Genomic DNA, 19,087 nt, shown 5'->3' with positions numbered 1-19,087 from the left:
GACCCAGCCGAACCATGTCTTTTGTTAAATTTTTTATTAGCTTTTCCATCGTTTGTCTGTGTAGATTTTAATAAAATATTATTGCTTTACATTTGTATTAACTTTAAAACGCATCCATTCTGTCAGAAAATTACGTACACTTCATTATAGCACGCAAACAATAACTGTCCTACCAGTTTTGCAAATAAAATAAATAAACAAAGAATTAAACGCTGTTAAATACAGAAAAGCCAGCCAAAACTATTTCTGGAAAATTTGCCATTAACTTCTAGTTAATAGCCTAGCCCAAAGACAAACTAGCAAGTTGAGAAAGCTTAAAAACTGAAGTCTACATTCATAATAAATTTTTGCTTAAGGGGTCATGTCCCAATTCAAAGAGATAGGCTTTTCAATGCAAAGTACATTAAATCAAGAAGCTACCAACGCAAAACTACATCATAAACCTACCCTGAATTTTGGCTTGCAACGAGACCTAGGTTATGTCTGTCTACAGTCTTAATTTGGACAAAATCCGTGTACTCAGTTTTCGATAACAATTGCCTAAACTTTACAACAAGTTTTTAGCTTAAAATTTTATGACAAATACTCCAAAAAACCAAAAATTCAAACCCACACAAAATTTACAACTTAGCCTAGACCTGGAACCAGCTGTCGTCAAAGCAACGACGAACTACTCCACATCGACGTCACATGCGCATTGGACCGGAAAGTTTTTACTTTTTTTAATATGACGCATTGAGTGCGACACGGTCACAATCTACTCTAGTACTCTAGTACTCTAGTACTCTAGTACTCTAGTACTCTAGTACTCTAGTACTCTAGTACTCTAGTACTCTAGTACTCTAGTACTCTAGTACTCTAGTACTCTAGTACTCTAGTACTCTAGTACTCTAGTACTCTAGTACTCTAGTACTCTAGTACTCTAGTACTCTAGTACTCTAGTACTCTAGTACTCTAGTACTCTAGTACTCTAGTACTCTAGTACTCTAGTACTCTAGTACTCTAGTACTCTAGTACTCTAGTACTCTAGTACTCTAGTACTCTAGTACTCTAGTACTCTAGTACTCTAGTACTCTAGTACTCTAGTACTCTAGTACTCTAGTACTCTAGTACTCTAGTACTCTAGTACTCTAGTACTCTAGTACTCTAGTACTCTAGTACTCTAGTACTCTAGTACTCTAGTACTCTAGTACTCTAGTACTCTAGTACTCTAGTACTCTAGTACTCTAGTACTCTAGTACTCTAGTACTCTAGTACTCTAGTACTCTAGTACTCTAGTACTCTAGTACTCTAGTACTCTAGTACTCTAGTACTCTAGTACTCTAGTACTCTAGTACTCTAGTACTCTAGTACTCTAGTACTCTAGTACTCTAGTACTCTAGTACTCTAGTACTCTAGTACTCTAGTACTCTAGTACTCTAGTACTCTAGTACTCTAGTACTCTAGTACTCTAGTACTCTAGTACTCTAGTACTCTAGTACTCTAGTACTCTAGTACTCTAGTACTCTAGTACTCTAGTACTCTAGTACTCTAGTACTCTAGTACTCTAGTACTCTAGTACTCTAGTACTCTAGTACTCTAGTACTCTAGTACTCTAGTACTCTAGTACTCTAGTACTCTAGTACTCTAGTACTCTAGTACTCTAGTACTCTAGTACTCTAGTACTCTAGTACTCTAGTACTCTAGTACTCTAGTACTCTAGTACTCTAGTACTCTAGTACTCTAGTACTCTAGTACTCTAGTACTCTAGTACTCTAGTACTCTAGTACTCTAGTACTCTAGTACTCTAGTACTCTAGTACTCTAGTACTCTAGTACTCTAGTACTCTAGTACTCTAGTACTCTAGTACTCTAGTACTCTAGTACTCTAGTACTCTAGTACTCTAGTACTCTAGTACTCTAGTACTCTAGTACTCTAGTACTCTAGTACTCTAGTACTCTAGTACTCTAGTACTCTAGTACTCTAGTACTCTAGTACTCTAGTACTCTAGTACTCTAGTACTCTAGTACTCTAGTACTCTAGTACTCTAGTACTCTAGTACTCTAGTACTCTAGTACTCTAGTACTCTAGTACTCTAGTACTCTAGTACTCTAGTACTCTAGTACTCTAGTACTCTAGTACTCTAGTACTCTAGTACTCTAGTACTCTAGTACTCTAGTACTCTAGTACTCTAGTACTCTAGTACTCTAGTACTCTAGTACTCTAGTACTCTAGTACTCTAGTACTCTAGTACTCTAGTACTCTAGTACTCTAGTACTCTAGTACTCTAGTACTCTAGTACTCTAGTACTCTAGTACTCTAGTACTCTAGTACTCTAGTACTCTAGTACTCTAGTACTCTAGTACTCTAGTACTCTAGTACTCTAGTACTCTAGTACTCTAGTACTCTAGTACTCTAGTACTCTAGTACTCTAGTACTCTAGTACTCTAGTACTCTAGTACTCTAGTACTCTAGTACTCTAGTACTCTAGTACTCTAGTACTCTAGTACTCTAGTACTCTAGTACTCTAGTACTCTAGTACTCTAGTACTCTAGTACTCTAGTACTCTAGTACTCTAGTACTCTAGTACTCTAGTACTCTAGTACTCTAGTACTCTAGTACTCTAGTACTCTAGTACTCTAGTACTCTAGTACTCTAGTACTCTAGTACTCTAGTACTCTAGTACTCTAGTACTCTAGTACTCTAGTACTCTAGTACTCTAGTACTCTAGTACTCTAGTACTCTAGTACTCTAGTACTCTAGTACTCTAGTACTCTAGTACTCTAGTACTCTAGTACTCTAGTACTCTAGTACTCTAGTACTCTAGTACTCTAGTACTCTAGTACTCTAGTACTCTAGTACTCTAGTACTCTAGTACTCTAGTACTCTAGTACTCTAGTACTCTAGTACTCTAGTACTCTAGTACTCTAGTACTCTAGTACTCTAGTACTCTAGTACTCTAGTACTCTAGTACTCTAGTACTCTAGTACTCTAGTACTCTAGTACTCTAGTACTCTAGTACTCTAGTACTCTAGTACTCTAGTACTCTAGTACTCTAGTACTCTAGTACTCTAGTACTCTAGTACTCTAGTACTCTAGTACTCTAGTACTCTAGTACTCTAGTACTCTAGTACTCTAGTACTCTAGTACTCTAGTACTCTAGTACTCTAGTACTCTAGTACTCTAGTACTCTAGTACTCTAGTACTCTAGTACTCTAGTACTCTAGTACTCTAGTACTCTAGTACTCTAGTACTCTAGTACTCTAGTACTCTAGTACTCTAGTACTCTAGTACTCTAGTACTCTAGTACTCTAGTACTCTAGTACTCTAGTACTCTAGTACTCTAGTACTCTAGTACTCTAGTACTCTAGTACTCTAGTACTCTAGTACTCTAGTACTCTAGTACTCTAGTACTCTAGTACTCTAGTACTCTAGTACTCTAGTACTCTAGTACTCTAGTACTCTAGTACTCTAGTACTCTAGTACTCTAGTACTCTAGTACTCTAGTACTCTAGTACTCTAGTACTCTAGTACTCTAGTACTCTAGTACTCTAGTACTCTAGTACTCTAGTACTCTAGTACTCTAGTACTCTAGTACTCTAGTACTCTAGTACTCTAGTACTCTAGTACTCTAGTACTCTTTGAAGTGGCACTTTTCTCAATATACTTGTGAATTTGCAAATTTAATATCACCGTTGTCGGCAGGATTCGAACCTACGCGGGCAGAGCCCAACAGATTTCAAGTCTGTCGCCTTAACCACTCGGCCACGACAACTGTGCTTAATGTTCAATGCAAATAAATAAAATAGCACTTTTCTCGAATCTCTTATGAAAACATAATTTCATTTCTGCGTTGTCGGCATGATTCGAACCTACGCGGGCAGATCCCAACAGATTTCAAGTCTGTCGCCTTAACCACTCGGCCACGACAACTGTGCTTAATGTTCAATGCAAATAAATAAAATCGCACTTTTCTCGAATCTCTTATGAAAACATAATTTCAATTCTGCGTTGTCGCCAGGATTCGAACCTACGCGGGCAGATCCCAACAGATTTCAAGTCTGTCGCCTTAACCACTCGGCCACGACAATTGTGCTTAATGTTCAATGCAAATAAATAAAATCGCACTTTTCTCGAAGCTCTTATGAAAACATAATTTCAATTCCGCGTTGTCGGCAGGATTCGAACCTACGCGGGCAGAGCCCAACAGATTTCAAGTCTGTCGCCTTAACCACTCGGCCACTAGATGAAAATCAAGCTAGCGTAGTCTAGATGAAAATCAAGCCAGCGTAGTCTAGATGAAAATCTAGCTAGCGTAGTCTAGATGAGAATCAAGCTGATTTCGTGACCTAGCTACGCCTACGTCTCCACGGTGAATTGAACCGTTCGCGCGTCACAAGCTTTTGTGGCGGTTAACATGAGCGAACCATTTTGTTGAATCACTCAACCTAACGGTAAGTTATTATCACTAATAGGAATGTCAGTCAACCGTTAAAATCAAGCGTTTTTGATAAACATTGTTTCCTATTCTGTCTTGGCTATTTTTACATGTAGCACTAAACACGTTCACGTATTTAACACGACTGAACGATTGCAGAAATTTGCCACTATGTAATGGGTAAGATGTTAACGTTTGCTGCCATTTTGTTCAGTTCCTTGTTAAACTAGAGCTTCCTAGTTAACTATAAGCTAGTTTCAACTAAATTTTAAGTACTAAAGTAAACTTCTGTTATTTCCTTTAGTTCGACTTACTGTTAACCTAAGCGCTAAGCGTTTTGGGTAAAATCCGTTTAGGTAGAAACAAAAACAAGTGCGAAAGTGTAAACGCTACATTTTCGAAAACGTTGCCGAAAGGCAGACATTTTGAAAACACAATACCTGGTCGATTGCATCTTGCAGTTTTATGCCGAAACAATGGTTTTAGTAGCGGAGTTGCCATGGCTTGCGATGTTTCGGGCATTCCTCTACAAAAAGGGTCCCCAGCAACAAAACGGATGGCGGCGTTGCAAGCGTCTGATATGCAACTTGAACTGAAAAGAAATACTCCAGTGGCTCGTCGAAGACGGAAATTCTGCAAAGGAATGCGGTTTAAACAGCATGAATTAGACGGAACAGTTGTAGAAACTTAAAAAAATAACCCAAAGAACTATTGTACTACCTAATGCTCAAGGCCAGAAAAGGCAGTTCTTAAAAGCACCATGACCAAAACAATATTGATGGTGGTTGCATCGTTTTCTTGCATTGTTCACGTCGGCTGGTTCTAAACTTAAGTGAACTGGATTTACGCAAACCCGGCAATGACACGCATGACTTACTTGCAACTCGCTTGCAAGCGGTAAAATTGATTTTTGTACCAACAACATATATGCCAGCCTATGAGCACCTAGCCGCTGGCCGTCAAAGTTGATGCTACCGTATCCGTTACCCGTTATTGCGCCAATCCAGCAAACACAAGAATCGTTAGGACCCAGCCGAACCATGTCTTTTGTTAAATTTTTTATTAGCTTTTCCATCGTTTGTCTGTGTAGATTTTAATAAAATATTATTGCTTTACATTTGTATTAACTTTAAAACGCATCCATTCTGTCAGAAAATTACGTACACTTCATTATAGCACGCAAACAATAACTGTCCTACCAGTTTTGCAAATAAAATAAATAAACAAAGAATTAAACGCTGTTAAATACAGAAAAGCCAGCCAAAACTATTTCTGGAAAATTTGCCATTAACTTCTAGTTAATAGCCTAGCCCAAAGACAAACTAGCAAGTTGAGAAAGCTTAAAAACTGAAGTCTACATTCATAATAAATTTTTGCTTAAGGGGTCATGTCCCAATTCAAAGAGATAGGCTTTTCAATGCAAAGTACATTAAATCAAGAAGCTACCAACGCAAAACTACATCATAAACCTACCCTGAATTTTGGCTTGCAACGAGACCTAGGTTATGTCTGTCTACAGTCTTAATTTGGACAAAATCCGTGTACTCAGTTTTCGATAACAATTGCCTAAACTTTACAACAAGTTTTTAGCTTAAAATTTTATGACAAATACTCCAAAAAACCAAAAATTCAAACCCACACAAAATTTACAACTTAGCCTAGACCTGGAACCAGCTGTCGTCAAAGCAACGACGAACTACTCCACATCTCCACATCGACGTCACATGCGCATTGGACCGGAAAGTTTTTACTTTTTTTAATATGACGCATTGAGTGCGACACGGTCACAATCTACTCTAGTACTCTAGTACTCTAGTACTCTAGTACTCTAGTACTCTAGTACTCTAGTACTCTAGTACTCTAGTACTCTAGTACTCTAGTACTCTAGTACTCTAGTACTCTAGTACTCTAGTACTCTAGTACTCTAGTACTCTAGTACTCTAGTACTCTAGTACTCTAGTACTCTAGTACTCTAGTACTCTAGTACTCTAGTACTCTAGTACTCTAGTACTCTAGTACTCTAGTACTCTAGTACTCTAGTACTCTAGTACTCTAGTACTCTAGTACTCTAGTACTCTAGTACTCTAGTACTCTAGTACTCTAGTACTCTAGTACTCTAGTACTCTAGTACTCTAGTACTCTAGTACTCTAGTACTCTAGTACTCTAGTACTCTAGTACTCTAGTACTCTAGTACTCTAGTACTCTAGTACTCTAGTACTCTAGTACTCTAGTACTCTAGTACTCTAGTACTCTAGTACTCTAGTACTCTAGTACTCTAGTACTCTAGTACTCTAGTACTCTAGTACTCTAGTACTCTAGTACTCTAGTACTCTAGTACTCTAGTACTCTAGTACTCTAGTACTCTAGTACTCTAGTACTCTAGTACTCTAGTACTCTAGTACTCTAGTACTCTAGTACTCTAGTACTCTAGTACTCTAGTACTCTAGTACTCTAGTACTCTAGTACTCTAGTACTCTAGTACTCTAGTACTCTAGTACTCTAGTACTCTAGTACTCTAGTACTCTAGTACTCTAGTACTCTAGTACTCTAGTACTCTAGTACTCTAGTACTCTAGTACTCTAGTACTCTAGTACTCTAGTACTCTAGTACTCTAGTACTCTAGTACTCTAGTACTCTAGTACTCTAGTACTCTAGTACTCTAGTACTCTAGTACTCTAGTACTCTAGTACTCTAGTACTCTAGTACTCTAGTACTCTAGTACTCTAGTACTCTAGTACTCTAGTACTCTAGTACTCTAGTACTCTAGTACTCTAGTACTCTAGTACTCTAGTACTCTAGTACTCTAGTACTCTAGTACTCTAGTACTCTAGTACTCTAGTACTCTAGTACTCTAGTACTCTAGTACTCTAGTACTCTAGTACTCTAGTACTCTAGTACTCTAGTACTCTAGTACTCTTTGAAGTGGCACTTTTCTCAATATACTTGTGAATTTGCAAATTTAATATCACCGTTGTCGGCAGGATTCGAACCTACGCGGGCAGAGCCCAACAGATTTCAAGTCTGTCGCCTTAACCACTCGGCCACGACAACTGTGCTTAATGTTCAATGCAAATAAATAAAATAGCACTTTTCTCGAATCTCTTATGAAAACATAATTTCATTTCTGCGTTGTCGGCATGATTCGAACCTACGCGGGCAGATCCCAACAGATTTCAAGTCTGTCGCCTTAACCACTCGGCCACGACAACTGTGCTTAATGTTCAATGCAAATAAATAAAATCGCACTTTTCTCGAATCTCTTATGAAAACATAATTTCAATTCTGCGTTGTCGCCAGGATTCGAACCTACGCGGGCAGATCCCAACAGATTTCAAGTCTGTCGCCTTAACCACTCGGCCACGACAATTGTGCTTAATGTTCAATGCAAATAAATAAAATCGCACTTTTCTCGAAGCTCTTATGAAAACATAATTTCAATTCCGCGTTGTCGGCAGGATTCGAACCTACGCGGGCAGAGCCCAACAGATTTCAAGTCTGTCGCCTTAACCACTCGGCCACTAGATGAAAATCAAGCTAGCGTAGTCTAGATGAAAATCAAGCCAGCGTAGTCTAGATGAAAATCTAGCTAGCGTAGTCTAGATGAGAATCAAGCTGATTTCGTGACCTAGCTACGCCTACGTCTCCACGGTGAATTGAACCGTTCGCGCGTCACAAGCTTTTGTGGCGGTTAACATGAGCGAACCATTTTGTTGAATCACTCAACCTAACGGTAAGTTATTATCACTAATAGGAATGTCAGTCAACCGTTAAAATCAAGCGTTTTTGATAAACATTGTTTCCTATTCTGTCTTGGCTATTTTTACATGTAGCACTAAACACGTTCACGTATTTAACACGACTGAACGATTGCAGAAATTTGCCACTATGTAATGGGTAAGATGTTAACGTTTGCTGCCATTTTGTTCAGTTCCTTGTTAAACTAGAGCTTCCTAGTTAACTATAAGCTAGTTTCAACTAAATTTTAAGTACTAAAGTAAACTTCTGTTATTTCCTTTAGTTCGACTTACTGTTAACCTAAGCGCTAAGCGTTTTGGGTAAAATCCGTTTAGGTAGAAACAAAAACAAGTGCGAAAGTGTAAACGCTACATTTTCGAAAACGTTGCCGAAAGGCAGACATTTTGAAAACACAATACCTGGTCGATTGCATCTTGCAGTTTTATGCCGAAACAATGGTTTTAGTAGCGGAGTTGCCATGGCTTGCGATGTTTCGGGCATTCCTCTACAAAAAGGGTCCCCAGCAACAAAACGGATGGCGGCGTTGCAAGCGTCTGATATGCAACTTGAACTGAAAAGAAATACTCCAGTGGCTCGTCGAAGACGGAAATTCTGCAAAGGAATGCGGTTTAAACAGCATGAATTAGACGGAACAGTTGTAGAAACTTAAAAAAATAACCCAAAGAACTATTGTACTACCTAATGCTCAAGGCCAGAAAAGGCAGTTCTTAAAAGCACCATGACCAAAACAATATTGATGGTGGTTGCATCGTTTTCTTGCATTGTTCACGTCGGCTGGTTCTAAACTTAAGTGAACTGGATTTACGCAAACCCGGCAATGACACGCATGACTTACTTGCAACTCGCTTGCAAGCGGTAAAATTGATTTTTGTACCAACAACATATATGCCAGCCTATGAGCACCTAGCCGCTGGCCGTCAAAGTTGATGCTACCGTATCCGTTACCCGTTATTGCGCCAATCCAGCAAACACAAGAATCGTTAGGACCCAGCCGAACCATGTCTTTTGTTAAATTTTTTATTAGCTTTTCCATCGTTTGTCTGTGTAGATTTTAATAAAATATTATTGCTTTACATTTGTATTAACTTTAAAACGCATCCATTCTGTCAGAAAATTACGTACACTTCATTATAGCACGCAAACAATAACTGTCCTACCAGTTTTGCAAATAAAATAAATAAACAAAGAATTAAACGCTGTTAAATACAGAAAAGCCAGCCAAAACTATTTCTGGAAAATTTGCCATTAACTTCTAGTTAATAGCCTAGCCCAAAGACAAACTAGCAAGTTGAGAAAGCTTAAAAACTGAAGTCTACATTCATAATAAATTTTTGCTTAAGGGGTCATGTCCCAATTCAAAGAGATAGGCTTTTCAATGCAAAGTACATTAAATCAAGAAGCTACCAACGCAAAACTACATCATAAACCTACCCTGAATTTTGGCTTGCAACGAGACCTAGGTTATGTCTGTCTACAGTCTTAATTTGGACAAAATCCGTGTACTCAGTTTTCGATAACAATTGCCTAAACTTTACAACAAGTTTTTAGCTTAAAATTTTATGACAAATACTCCAAAAAACCAAAAATTCAAACCCACACAAAATTTACAACTTAGCCTAGACCTGGAACCAGCTGTCGTCAAAGCAACGACGAACTACTCCACATCGACGTCACATGCGCATTGGACCGGAAAGTTTTTACTTTTTTTAATATGACGCATTGAGTGCGACACGGTCACAATCACTGTGTTGCCGGCTAAAAATTGTCGTTTTATTGGGAAGTGACCCCTCAAGCTAAATTTGAGCCTACCAAAACGTAACCAATTCATCAGTGTACTGTACTTATACGAATCATTCGACGAACGATCACCATTGAGCCGAGTCTGTATTCCCCGGAATAAAACGGTGTAAATTAAAAATGTAAGTACAAAACGAAGCAATCCTATTCTATACAATACAAATTCTATTCAGTTGTACATTTCAGTGACAGTGATCCACCCCATGAGCAAGCGACGAGATGTTCTCAAAATAGAGAATTAGATCGAGAGCCAGCGACGAACGGTAATTTTCTGTTAAAATGTATATGGTAGCGTAACCACTATATGAACGGTGTGATATGTAGGAATGAAATATCGGAAGAAGATCTAGTAGAATTGGAGAGAAAAATTGGGAAATGCTGACAAAGCATAAGACACAACCGATTAAATAATAATACAAGTTAACACAAGTGGAAAAAAATAGAAACAGATTAGAAAACATCCGCTTTGAGAATTCCTCTGCCCATATTCTGCCACTTTGTTATTTAGAACCAAAAATTGCCAAAATTGCTTCCAAGGTTTTCCATTTGCTTGCATTTGAGGTGCACCACTTTAGAATTGAAGAAAAAATATACAAGCGGTTATGATCGTTGGAGCTGGAGCTAATTTACGATAAAAGAGAGCTCCGGAGCTGGAGCTGGAGCAATTTAACATTTACGCCTGCTCCAAAGCCCTGGTTCACACTTAACTTAAAATCACCCGAGCGCGGCGTTGACTTAAATTTCAAAAGAATCCGTCTGATCCCTCAATAGATTATTGCTAATTACTGTAAAATATAATCCCAAAAGCAGGAAAGCGAATCACAATTTCAAACAAGCACAGAAAATGTATTGCAAAACGTATGTTAATAAGTTCATCATATATAGTCTTATATAATAATAAATTCAGAAATAAAAAAAAGAACTTCTAAAATCGCTCACATTGAAATGTAATTAATAAAGCAAGAGAATAACTTACGAAAGTGGTACTTAAATTTCACAACCTTTTGCTTTAAACAATAAAAGATCGGACTCTTTTTCGAACTCGCAAACGACAAATGGGACAAGTCGATGCGTTTTCAGCGCAACCAACACAACAAGCAATATGTCCGCATGGAATAAGCACAACACTCGCTTGTTCATTGCCACAAACTTTACACATTCTTTCCTCCTGTAAACGACGAAGCTCTTGAAGTCCGGACGTTGTAGATAGGTTGCTGGATGATGTTGAAGGAGTTGCTTTATTTGTTGCGGATGCTGATCCTTCTTCTTCAGATCCATTGGAAGCAGATTCTTCCTCCATCGCAAGAATAGACTCAACGAGAATTTCAAACCTTGAAAATCCATTGCCTGTGGCTTTGTATTTCCTGTAGACAGATTGGTTTTCAAATTTATTAATAAATTTGATCTAATAGAAATTAAAAAAGAAAATAGGACAACTTTCTTGACAGAAACACATATCAGTTACAAAGTTTCACCTTTTGAAAGCAGTTTTTATCATTCTTTCGTCGAATCCCATCAGTTTTGCTTGTTCAACCAGTTCAGATGAAGACATCTCTCGGTCAACTTTCCTGTCTAGAGATCTTACCTCTTCCCTGGGATCGATGATTTCGGGGCCACCATTTCGATGTCGGTTTTGTAAACTAAACAAATAAATAGATGGGCTTGGGCTTTACCAATTTTTCCTGCTCGTTAATTGTTTGTGAGCATGTGGTTTATTGTGCTATAACTACAACGGTTAGTATCTTAACTTTTGCTCCGCACAGTTAATGGTAAAAAATAAATAATACAATATCTTTTGATAGTCCTTCAAACTTTTAGTAGTTTGCAGCGGGCAGGGTGATATTTTTAATACCATTACATCATTTCTTGCAAAAGTGTTTTCTAGTTAGTGATTGAAGTTCATGGATTTGTTTTTTGATAAACACTTCAACTGTCGATTGGTATTTGGAAACTTGTTTATTGTGATATGAAGTCTTTATTGGAAACTTGCTCTGAACTTCCAACCTTGACACTGATTTTATTTGTCCATGTCTCAATGTGTCAGCTTTAGCTATATGTATCTCCCACTGTCTAAACATTGTTTTGCTCGCTGCACCTGCTACGACTCGTTGCGTTTTTCATGTAGAAAATTTTAACTCCCATTGCTTTCACGTTATATTAGCTCGCACTTCTAACAGCGAGCAGAGTTAGCCGAGTGAATCACCGAAATCAACAGATAAGTTGTCTAAGCTAGATCTGGTGATTGTAACTCAATAGACATCTTATAGGCAATTGCTTATGTTTTTGGTTATTCGTAATATTGAAAAAGTGTACATGCCTATAATAAAAAAAATTTCTTGTAAACTATTTCTGTTGTACTATCAAAACCTTTCGACTGACAAAAGGTTTTATATAGAAACCAGCCAAACTCATTAGCCTATTCCGTTTTAAACCCATAAATATGTCTCCCTTCAGAATACTGCAGCTTTAGGCGGATACACTTGTCTGTAAACACGATGCAAACCAGACTGCCTGAGACTACCTCCTAAACCAAGTTCCAGGTTTCATTCCTACGATTTTACTGGTTGTCAAACCTGAAACGATACCCTACTTTTAGTCGTTCACACATACGAAAAACGTGATTCCTGGTCGAGAAATCCGCTCAGTTTGAACGCACATTTTTAGCGAGTGTGAACGCTCAGAGAGCGACCACAAGGAGCAAGACATGCTTGTGATTCCCGTGTGTGAATGCAGCCTTACGTGCACTGCGGCTGTCTCGCTTTTAGCATGCAATCGAGTAAACATTTTTAGCTCCTTAAGCACAGAGCGTTCCAGCAAACGTATGTTGTTAAGACATTAGATACTAATAACCAACTAACAATAGATTCTATGCTTTCTAATCCAATGCAGACACTCAATTCCGTTCGATAATTACTAGATTCTGTAATAATATAACACGGCTGTAAAATTTGGAAATAAGTTAAATGACACCGTCCATTTGATAGGCTACTTGTTTAGACCATAACTACAAACGAATAATAACTGAATATAATTAGTTCGAAATAATGTGCAAAAATAAGGATAACAGTAAATTAGAATGACAGTAGACTAACAACTCAAACATAAAAAAATCAATTCAAGGTAAAGAGTGCATGATATAATGCAAAAATATAAATTAATATCTTACAAACCAGCATCTGCATTGAGAATGTTTTTAGATTGAGAAAAAACGTCTATTCATCCTGTTTAAGGATATTTTTGCTGTTTTATTCATCTTTCAAACTGGAAGCCTCCTCAAAACATTACGCACCGAAATAGCTTTCGACATGTTACTTGGCGACAGGCGCCACATTTCTCAATACAAGTTTCATAGTTACAGTATACTTGAGTACCACGTTGTAAATATTTTGCTGGATACTAGCTGTAGCTGTAGATGTATGTGATGTCACAAAGCTCATCGAGTATTTTAACCGACGTGTGTTTGCTCAAAGTTCAGTGGCCAGAGTAAGACCGTCCTGGGTGTTATTTTGACTGGACGGTGAGTTGGGCAGACTACACATGCCCGTGTCCATCGACCTTTTGTTGGCTCCCAAGCAAGCAAAGTATGGAAATTTTCCTTGGTTGTTCTCGCTGGGAAAAGTCAAATCCGAATGGGACCGACTCTGGCCGATTTTGTTAGGCTGGTGAGTCTTCACCGGGATCACCCTTTTCAAGAATCTTATCTTACTTAAAATGTTCTTCAAAACTGCTGAGTATATCCACGGGTTGAGGGCACTGTTGATCGGAAAAAGAATGATTGCCGTGATCGGATAAAATTCGTCTGGAATCGTCACTCCAGCAAAAGAAAGAAACGACGTGACGCAAATCGGGACCCAGCACACGAGATCAGTCATCACCAAGCGCACGATTTTTCCCCACAAGGCCCTGTTTTCTTTATGACGCAGGTCGACTTCAGAATCTCGATGATTACTGGTGCGAATACCACCTATAGTTAACAAAAGCAAACTGGTGAATTAAGTCACGCTTTGATAAATAATTCCTGAGTGATTGTGCAATACAACTGAAGGAGAGCCCTCATATAAGAATATATGTGATTGACAACATTACGTCATCTCTATCCGTATATACTGTAGAATAGATAATACAACTATGACGGTGTGCGAAAAGAAGCATGAAGTGATTATATGGGTACACCAGTTTTGAGTAACATGTTGAAAACTCACAACCCCATAGCCGATATAGTGTAGCCTATAGCTTATAATACTGTAGAAAATACAAAAATTGATTTTGATATCTGCCAGAAGCGGAAACGGATATATCAAATATTTTAAGTCCAAAGCAAAAGACGCATTGTGACGTATATCTACAGCTGACAAATCTTTAAAAAAATTCTACCGCCAAAATACTGTTGAACCAGATGCATAAAGGAGACGACAAGCGTGATCTAAAAAATGAATTTTAACGGTTTGTGCATTTTACCCTCATCTTTCGAAGTCAGTCTGTATATGACGCAATAGGCGGTGAGCATGTAAAGAAATGCGATAAAGTTGAAAGCCATGATGAAGATCGTAAAGGACGAGGCTGGGTCAGAAGGGTTGCTGTAGAATCTAAAATAGGAAGAAAAAATTGAAAATCAACAAGCATTCTTCGTTTAGTATTACTGGCTTCAATCACAACTGGTATACGAGTACATATATCCAGGTATTAGTTCTATACATAAAACGGTGGTTTCCTTCACTTTGCGGTGGAAGCGTTGGAATCCTACGTTTGCTAATAATAAAAACCAATGAGATCAGTATATGATCATGATGGCTTGTTATGCGGTTAATAACCATAGAAAAAGATTTGGATTTCGTGCCAAGCAATCCTATAGGCATAAAGACAACGGGCGTTATTTTTGGGTGCAATGTCGTTCACCGATCATCAACACATGGTGTCCGGTAATTTCGTCGCAGTAATTTCATCGTGTTGATTGCATCGCATGTTAATCACATCGTGTGAAAGAGATGCAATCACAAATTAACAACATGAACAAATGAACGAGATGTAATTACCATGCGGTAAAGCATAAATTATACATGCTTAGCGCAACAATGTTAGCTATGTTTCACTATCACCAATCTGTAAGGTTTACTTATTAAAAAAACACAGCACCAGTTTTTGATATGCCAAATAACGTAGTATCGCAAAATAAGAGACGTTAGTAAAATAACAGCAGAGGTATTTCACAAATCAATGAACTATTTATTTTGGGTTTAGCTATATATATTTCGTCTAAACGGCATCATTTATATGTTATTTAAATATAATTAATTTTTAATAAAACTCGCCTTGGAATACAAACGCTGTCAAAGGCGTAATAGCCGGCAACCTTCAGGTTTTGAGGGTTTTCGCAAGAAGCAGGAAATAATCCACAGAAAGTGCTCTGCAAATCGGCGGTCGAAGCAATATCGATATCCGCATTGGGCAAACGTTGTGCGTCCGCAAGCATTGTCTTAACGTCAGCAGCATTGACACCGTACTGTCTAGTATAGGGTTCGTTTATATAGAGCTTGACAACAAATAAATTGGGTCGCCAGGGAAAGAGAGGAACCACTGCTAGTAGAAGGGATGTCAGCCATATCACAACAATTGCCGCATTGACCGCTTTGCAACGAACTTTCTCCGCCCGAAAGGGATTCATGACCCCGTACAGTCTGTACGTCGTCATGAGGACCATGATCAACACCGATGTTTGTGCTGATAGCATAGAGAGGGTGCCAAGTAAGCTACACTCTGGACCCGTGACCCATTTTACACGGTTTTGACAAAACTTGTCTCCGAATACCAATGACCTTATCGCGATCCAGAGCAGGTAAATCCCCATCAAGAAGTCGGAGATAGCAAGGTTCAGGATCATGGTCTTGTTGCAGACGCTTACACGATGTGGAGAACAATTGAGTCGTCTGCGAAGCATGCTGGCAAGGTCTTTGGCTGTTTTCCAAATAACAATAGAATTTCCCGTGATAGACAAAATCATCATGATCCAAAGAGCAACATAGAGTGCGATGCTCCCGATCATATGTGTCCTGGAGGAAATTCTCTTCCCGGAGTCTTCGCACTCATCCGTAAAATCTTCAACGCAATCGATATTGCCGTCTCCAACCTGATTCATGCGTAAAATCGTTTGGTTCTGATCGCAGTAAAAGTGCGTGTTAAGTGAACAATTCAACTCGTCTCGTCGATCTTCGCAGTGAAAAATATGGTCACATCTAAACAGAGAACGAAATAAGAATTGACCAAATCTTATCGTTTATCGCAACACACTTGCACTTTATGAAACACAATATCTTGCCATAATAACTTCATTTTTAGCAAAAAATACTAACTGACTACATATACTGACTCGTCCGAGCCCTTGAAGTAGCGAGTCGCGGTTGTATCACTGGCACTACCAGAACCACACAGAAGAACATTGGGGCAATGCCGTTCGTCAAACCCGTCCAGGCAGTCCTGAACTTTGTCGCAAAGTTTGCGAAAGTGGGGCATGCAAGCGCTCTCGTTAGGTCTTCGAACAAACCCGTCCCATGGATTAATGTCATCACAGTAATCCAAAGGATCTGTAAAACAGATAGGATTTACACACAAAACGCTTATGCCCTCGCTTACACGGCATTCTGAAGTTAGGATCTTCCAGTGTGAAATTCAAGGACGAAGTAATTTTTACGTTTGTTTTTTTGAGCTGAAAATGGCGCATTATATAGGACAGCTGTGGTTTTGTTGTAGTGGTAGTACAATATACACTTATTGTTGATATTTACACCATGGAAGACAAAATGTTGTCAATTTATTAGCTGGGTTATTTTGACAATAGCATCTAGCATCAGATTCTTGAACATAATTTTTATTAGTTTATGCCAAACATAAGCTTAAATTATATTAACCTTCGCAAGAACCATCGCATTCGTCTGCCGCTCTGTGTTCCTGAGGCCTGTAGTCACATTTTTCAATCCTTAAAATACAGCAACACCAGTGAGTGAATTTGTTCTTTATAGTAAATTATTTATTAATAGTCGATAGGCTTCATTGTAATAAAGTTCCTAAACATAAACAAATCACTTAATACCTCCCAATGCAATCCTTGCATTCTGCGCAGTGAGCTTCGTCAAAACCATTGGGACATTGAGTTGTTCCATCGCAAACTTGCGATACATTAATGCAAGGACCTTGACCAGAGCACGGTATCTCTGACTTAGAACATTCGTGCGCTTTGGTGATGTTTTCACAAAGTTTTGAATTTTCGCATAAGCATTCATCTGATAGGTCGGGGCAATCAAAAATCTTGTTGTCGCAAAACTGCTCTCTTGCGAGCAAATCGCCGTTAAGACAAGGCCAACACTTTTGAACGTTTAAGGTCCCTGTTACTTGGTCGAAGCAGTGGTCTTGACCATTTGGACATATCCCATAAAAAGCACCTTGCTGCTCGCTTTGCTCGCGCCATTTTGCGATGTATTGCTGTGGTACTACGCAGGGATTTTTTCCAAGGTTTTCGCATCGAAACCCAAACCCGTCGTAAACCTCATCCGATCCGTCATCGCATCCCTTTCTTCCATCACAGAAGGAGTTGCACTCACCACGCGGACATGAACGGTGTCTTGACAGATTCTGAAAACGAACGCAACCGTTTCCGTCTGCGCAGTGAAATAAAAAGGCATTTTCCGAACAATTTTCCTCATCCCTGCAGTTAAGGCAGTGAGAATGACCGTCGCATTCCTCCGATTCTTTGTAGCAGTACGGTGGATACTGTGTTCCGCAAGGTTTCCAAACCTCTCCACCGGTGCAATTGTTCTCATCGCTACAATCGCTGCAATGAGCGTTGTCGTTACAACGATTTTCTTTTTTAATTTCTACGCCATTGTCGCAAACAAAGGCAAAGCCTTTGGCAAGAAATGCAGTTAAAATCAAAAAGATTAATCCACAAAACTTCATGTGTGACGTTCAAGAAACACACTGCACGTCGAAATGAGCCAACAAGAGCTGTTATAGCATGCAACAGGATGTTGAAAGTAGATGATTAATCAGTTGATCCTGGTCCTGGTGTTGGCGACTGGGTTTATATATGGAAACATGTCACAATGATTCAGTTTCATGTACACGGACTAAAAACGATTTCACTGAAATACTGTAGGCCTATAAATACATTGTTTAGGTTGGAATACTGCGAAAGTGAAATTATGAAAAATACGTGAAAGTACTAACTCCCATTCATTTGCATGCAAAGATTTTTAGAATGAACCTCAGTTTCCGGTATCTTTTCACTTTGCTTCGTTTCCACTTGACATCGAACTAAACTTACAAATTGAACAAGGTCTACTGTGGCGCATTCTCTTCGTGCCAGTTGCCGTTTCCTTCATTTTGGCTTTCCATAGCAAGTCGAGGTTTCGCTTTATGTTTCTGAGCAGTCTGGTCTGATTAGACAATTTTCGGGGACCCAGCGGAGATCTCTACCTACTCCGGAATAATCCCACCACCCAAGAGATAGTAAAAAATATAAACTTGATAAAATTTGGCTGAAAATTTTAATCGAGATTCTGATCGCTGGCTTTGATATATTTAGTCGTTAAGGTTGCTGCTTCATTTTCAAAGTATAGCAACTACTGGCCTGGATTGTAACAATATCTGTCTAACCAGGCATTGCTAACGTCACCGTAGGCTTGACACTTCGTTTATTTTTCTTCACTTCATTTTCCTTATTTTTATATAAGGATAGCAGCTGCTGTCACTTAGCGGAAGTCAGCAAAGTACAACTTTATTGTTTACGGTTCCCTGAAGTTAAAATGCATGAAATAACACGCTGTGATAACGATACAACGCTTACATTAGAAGTGCTCTGTGGAGTCGTGCAGAAAATGAACACCATGAGTAAGCTAACGATTGCCACACGTAACGCACGTCTTGCTACGTAATACATAGGCAAATATGAATCAGACTTTGGAATACACCCAACGCTTTAATAGGACATGAGGCCATTGAAAAGATTATTTCCCAATGGAATTTAAATGGATTGCTTTAATATGCCATTATGGTATTGACATTGTTTTTCTTAACCATCATGCAATAGAAATCCCTCAACGCAGAGTGGTCCTGTATTTTGCAAG

General features: G+C 38.7%; 1 protein-coding gene and 2 non-coding genes across 3 annotated transcripts; all 3 read right to left on the bottom strand.

The window, feature by feature from the left end:
• Window positions 1-3,672: 3,672 nt before the first annotated feature.
• Window positions 3,673-3,754, bottom strand: Trnas-uga (transfer RNA serine (anticodon UGA)). Its single transcript has one exon. It is a non-coding gene; the product is annotated as a tRNA-Ser (tRNA).
• A 3,633-nt stretch (window positions 3,755-7,387) lies between these two features.
• On the bottom strand, window positions 7,388-7,469 carry Trnas-uga (transfer RNA serine (anticodon UGA)). The gene has a single exon. It is a non-coding gene; the product is annotated as a tRNA-Ser (tRNA).
• Window positions 7,470-12,868: 5,399 nt separating this feature from the next.
• LOC143470961 (uncharacterized) lies at window positions 12,869-19,061 on the bottom strand. The gene is made up of 6 exons (XM_076969260.1): window positions 17,056-19,061; window positions 16,874-16,941; window positions 16,336-16,549; window positions 15,281-16,201; window positions 14,430-14,557; window positions 12,869-13,935 (listed from the first exon to the last, which is right to left on the bottom strand). Exons 1-6 carry the CDS (start codon window positions 17,916-17,918, stop codon window positions 13,436-13,438), a joined length of 2,694 nt encoding a protein of 897 aa, XP_076825375.1. The 5' UTR covers window positions 17,919-19,061; the 3' UTR covers window positions 12,869-13,435.
• Between the last annotated feature and the right edge of the window lie 26 nt (window positions 19,062-19,087).

Source organism: Clavelina lepadiformis, chromosome 1, assembly GCF_947623445.1.
Source record: "Clavelina lepadiformis chromosome 1, kaClaLepa1.1, whole genome shotgun sequence".
NCBI lineage: Eukaryota > Metazoa > Chordata > Ascidiacea > Aplousobranchia > Clavelinidae > Clavelina > Clavelina lepadiformis.
This window is presented reverse-complemented; position numbering and strand designations above follow the sequence as displayed.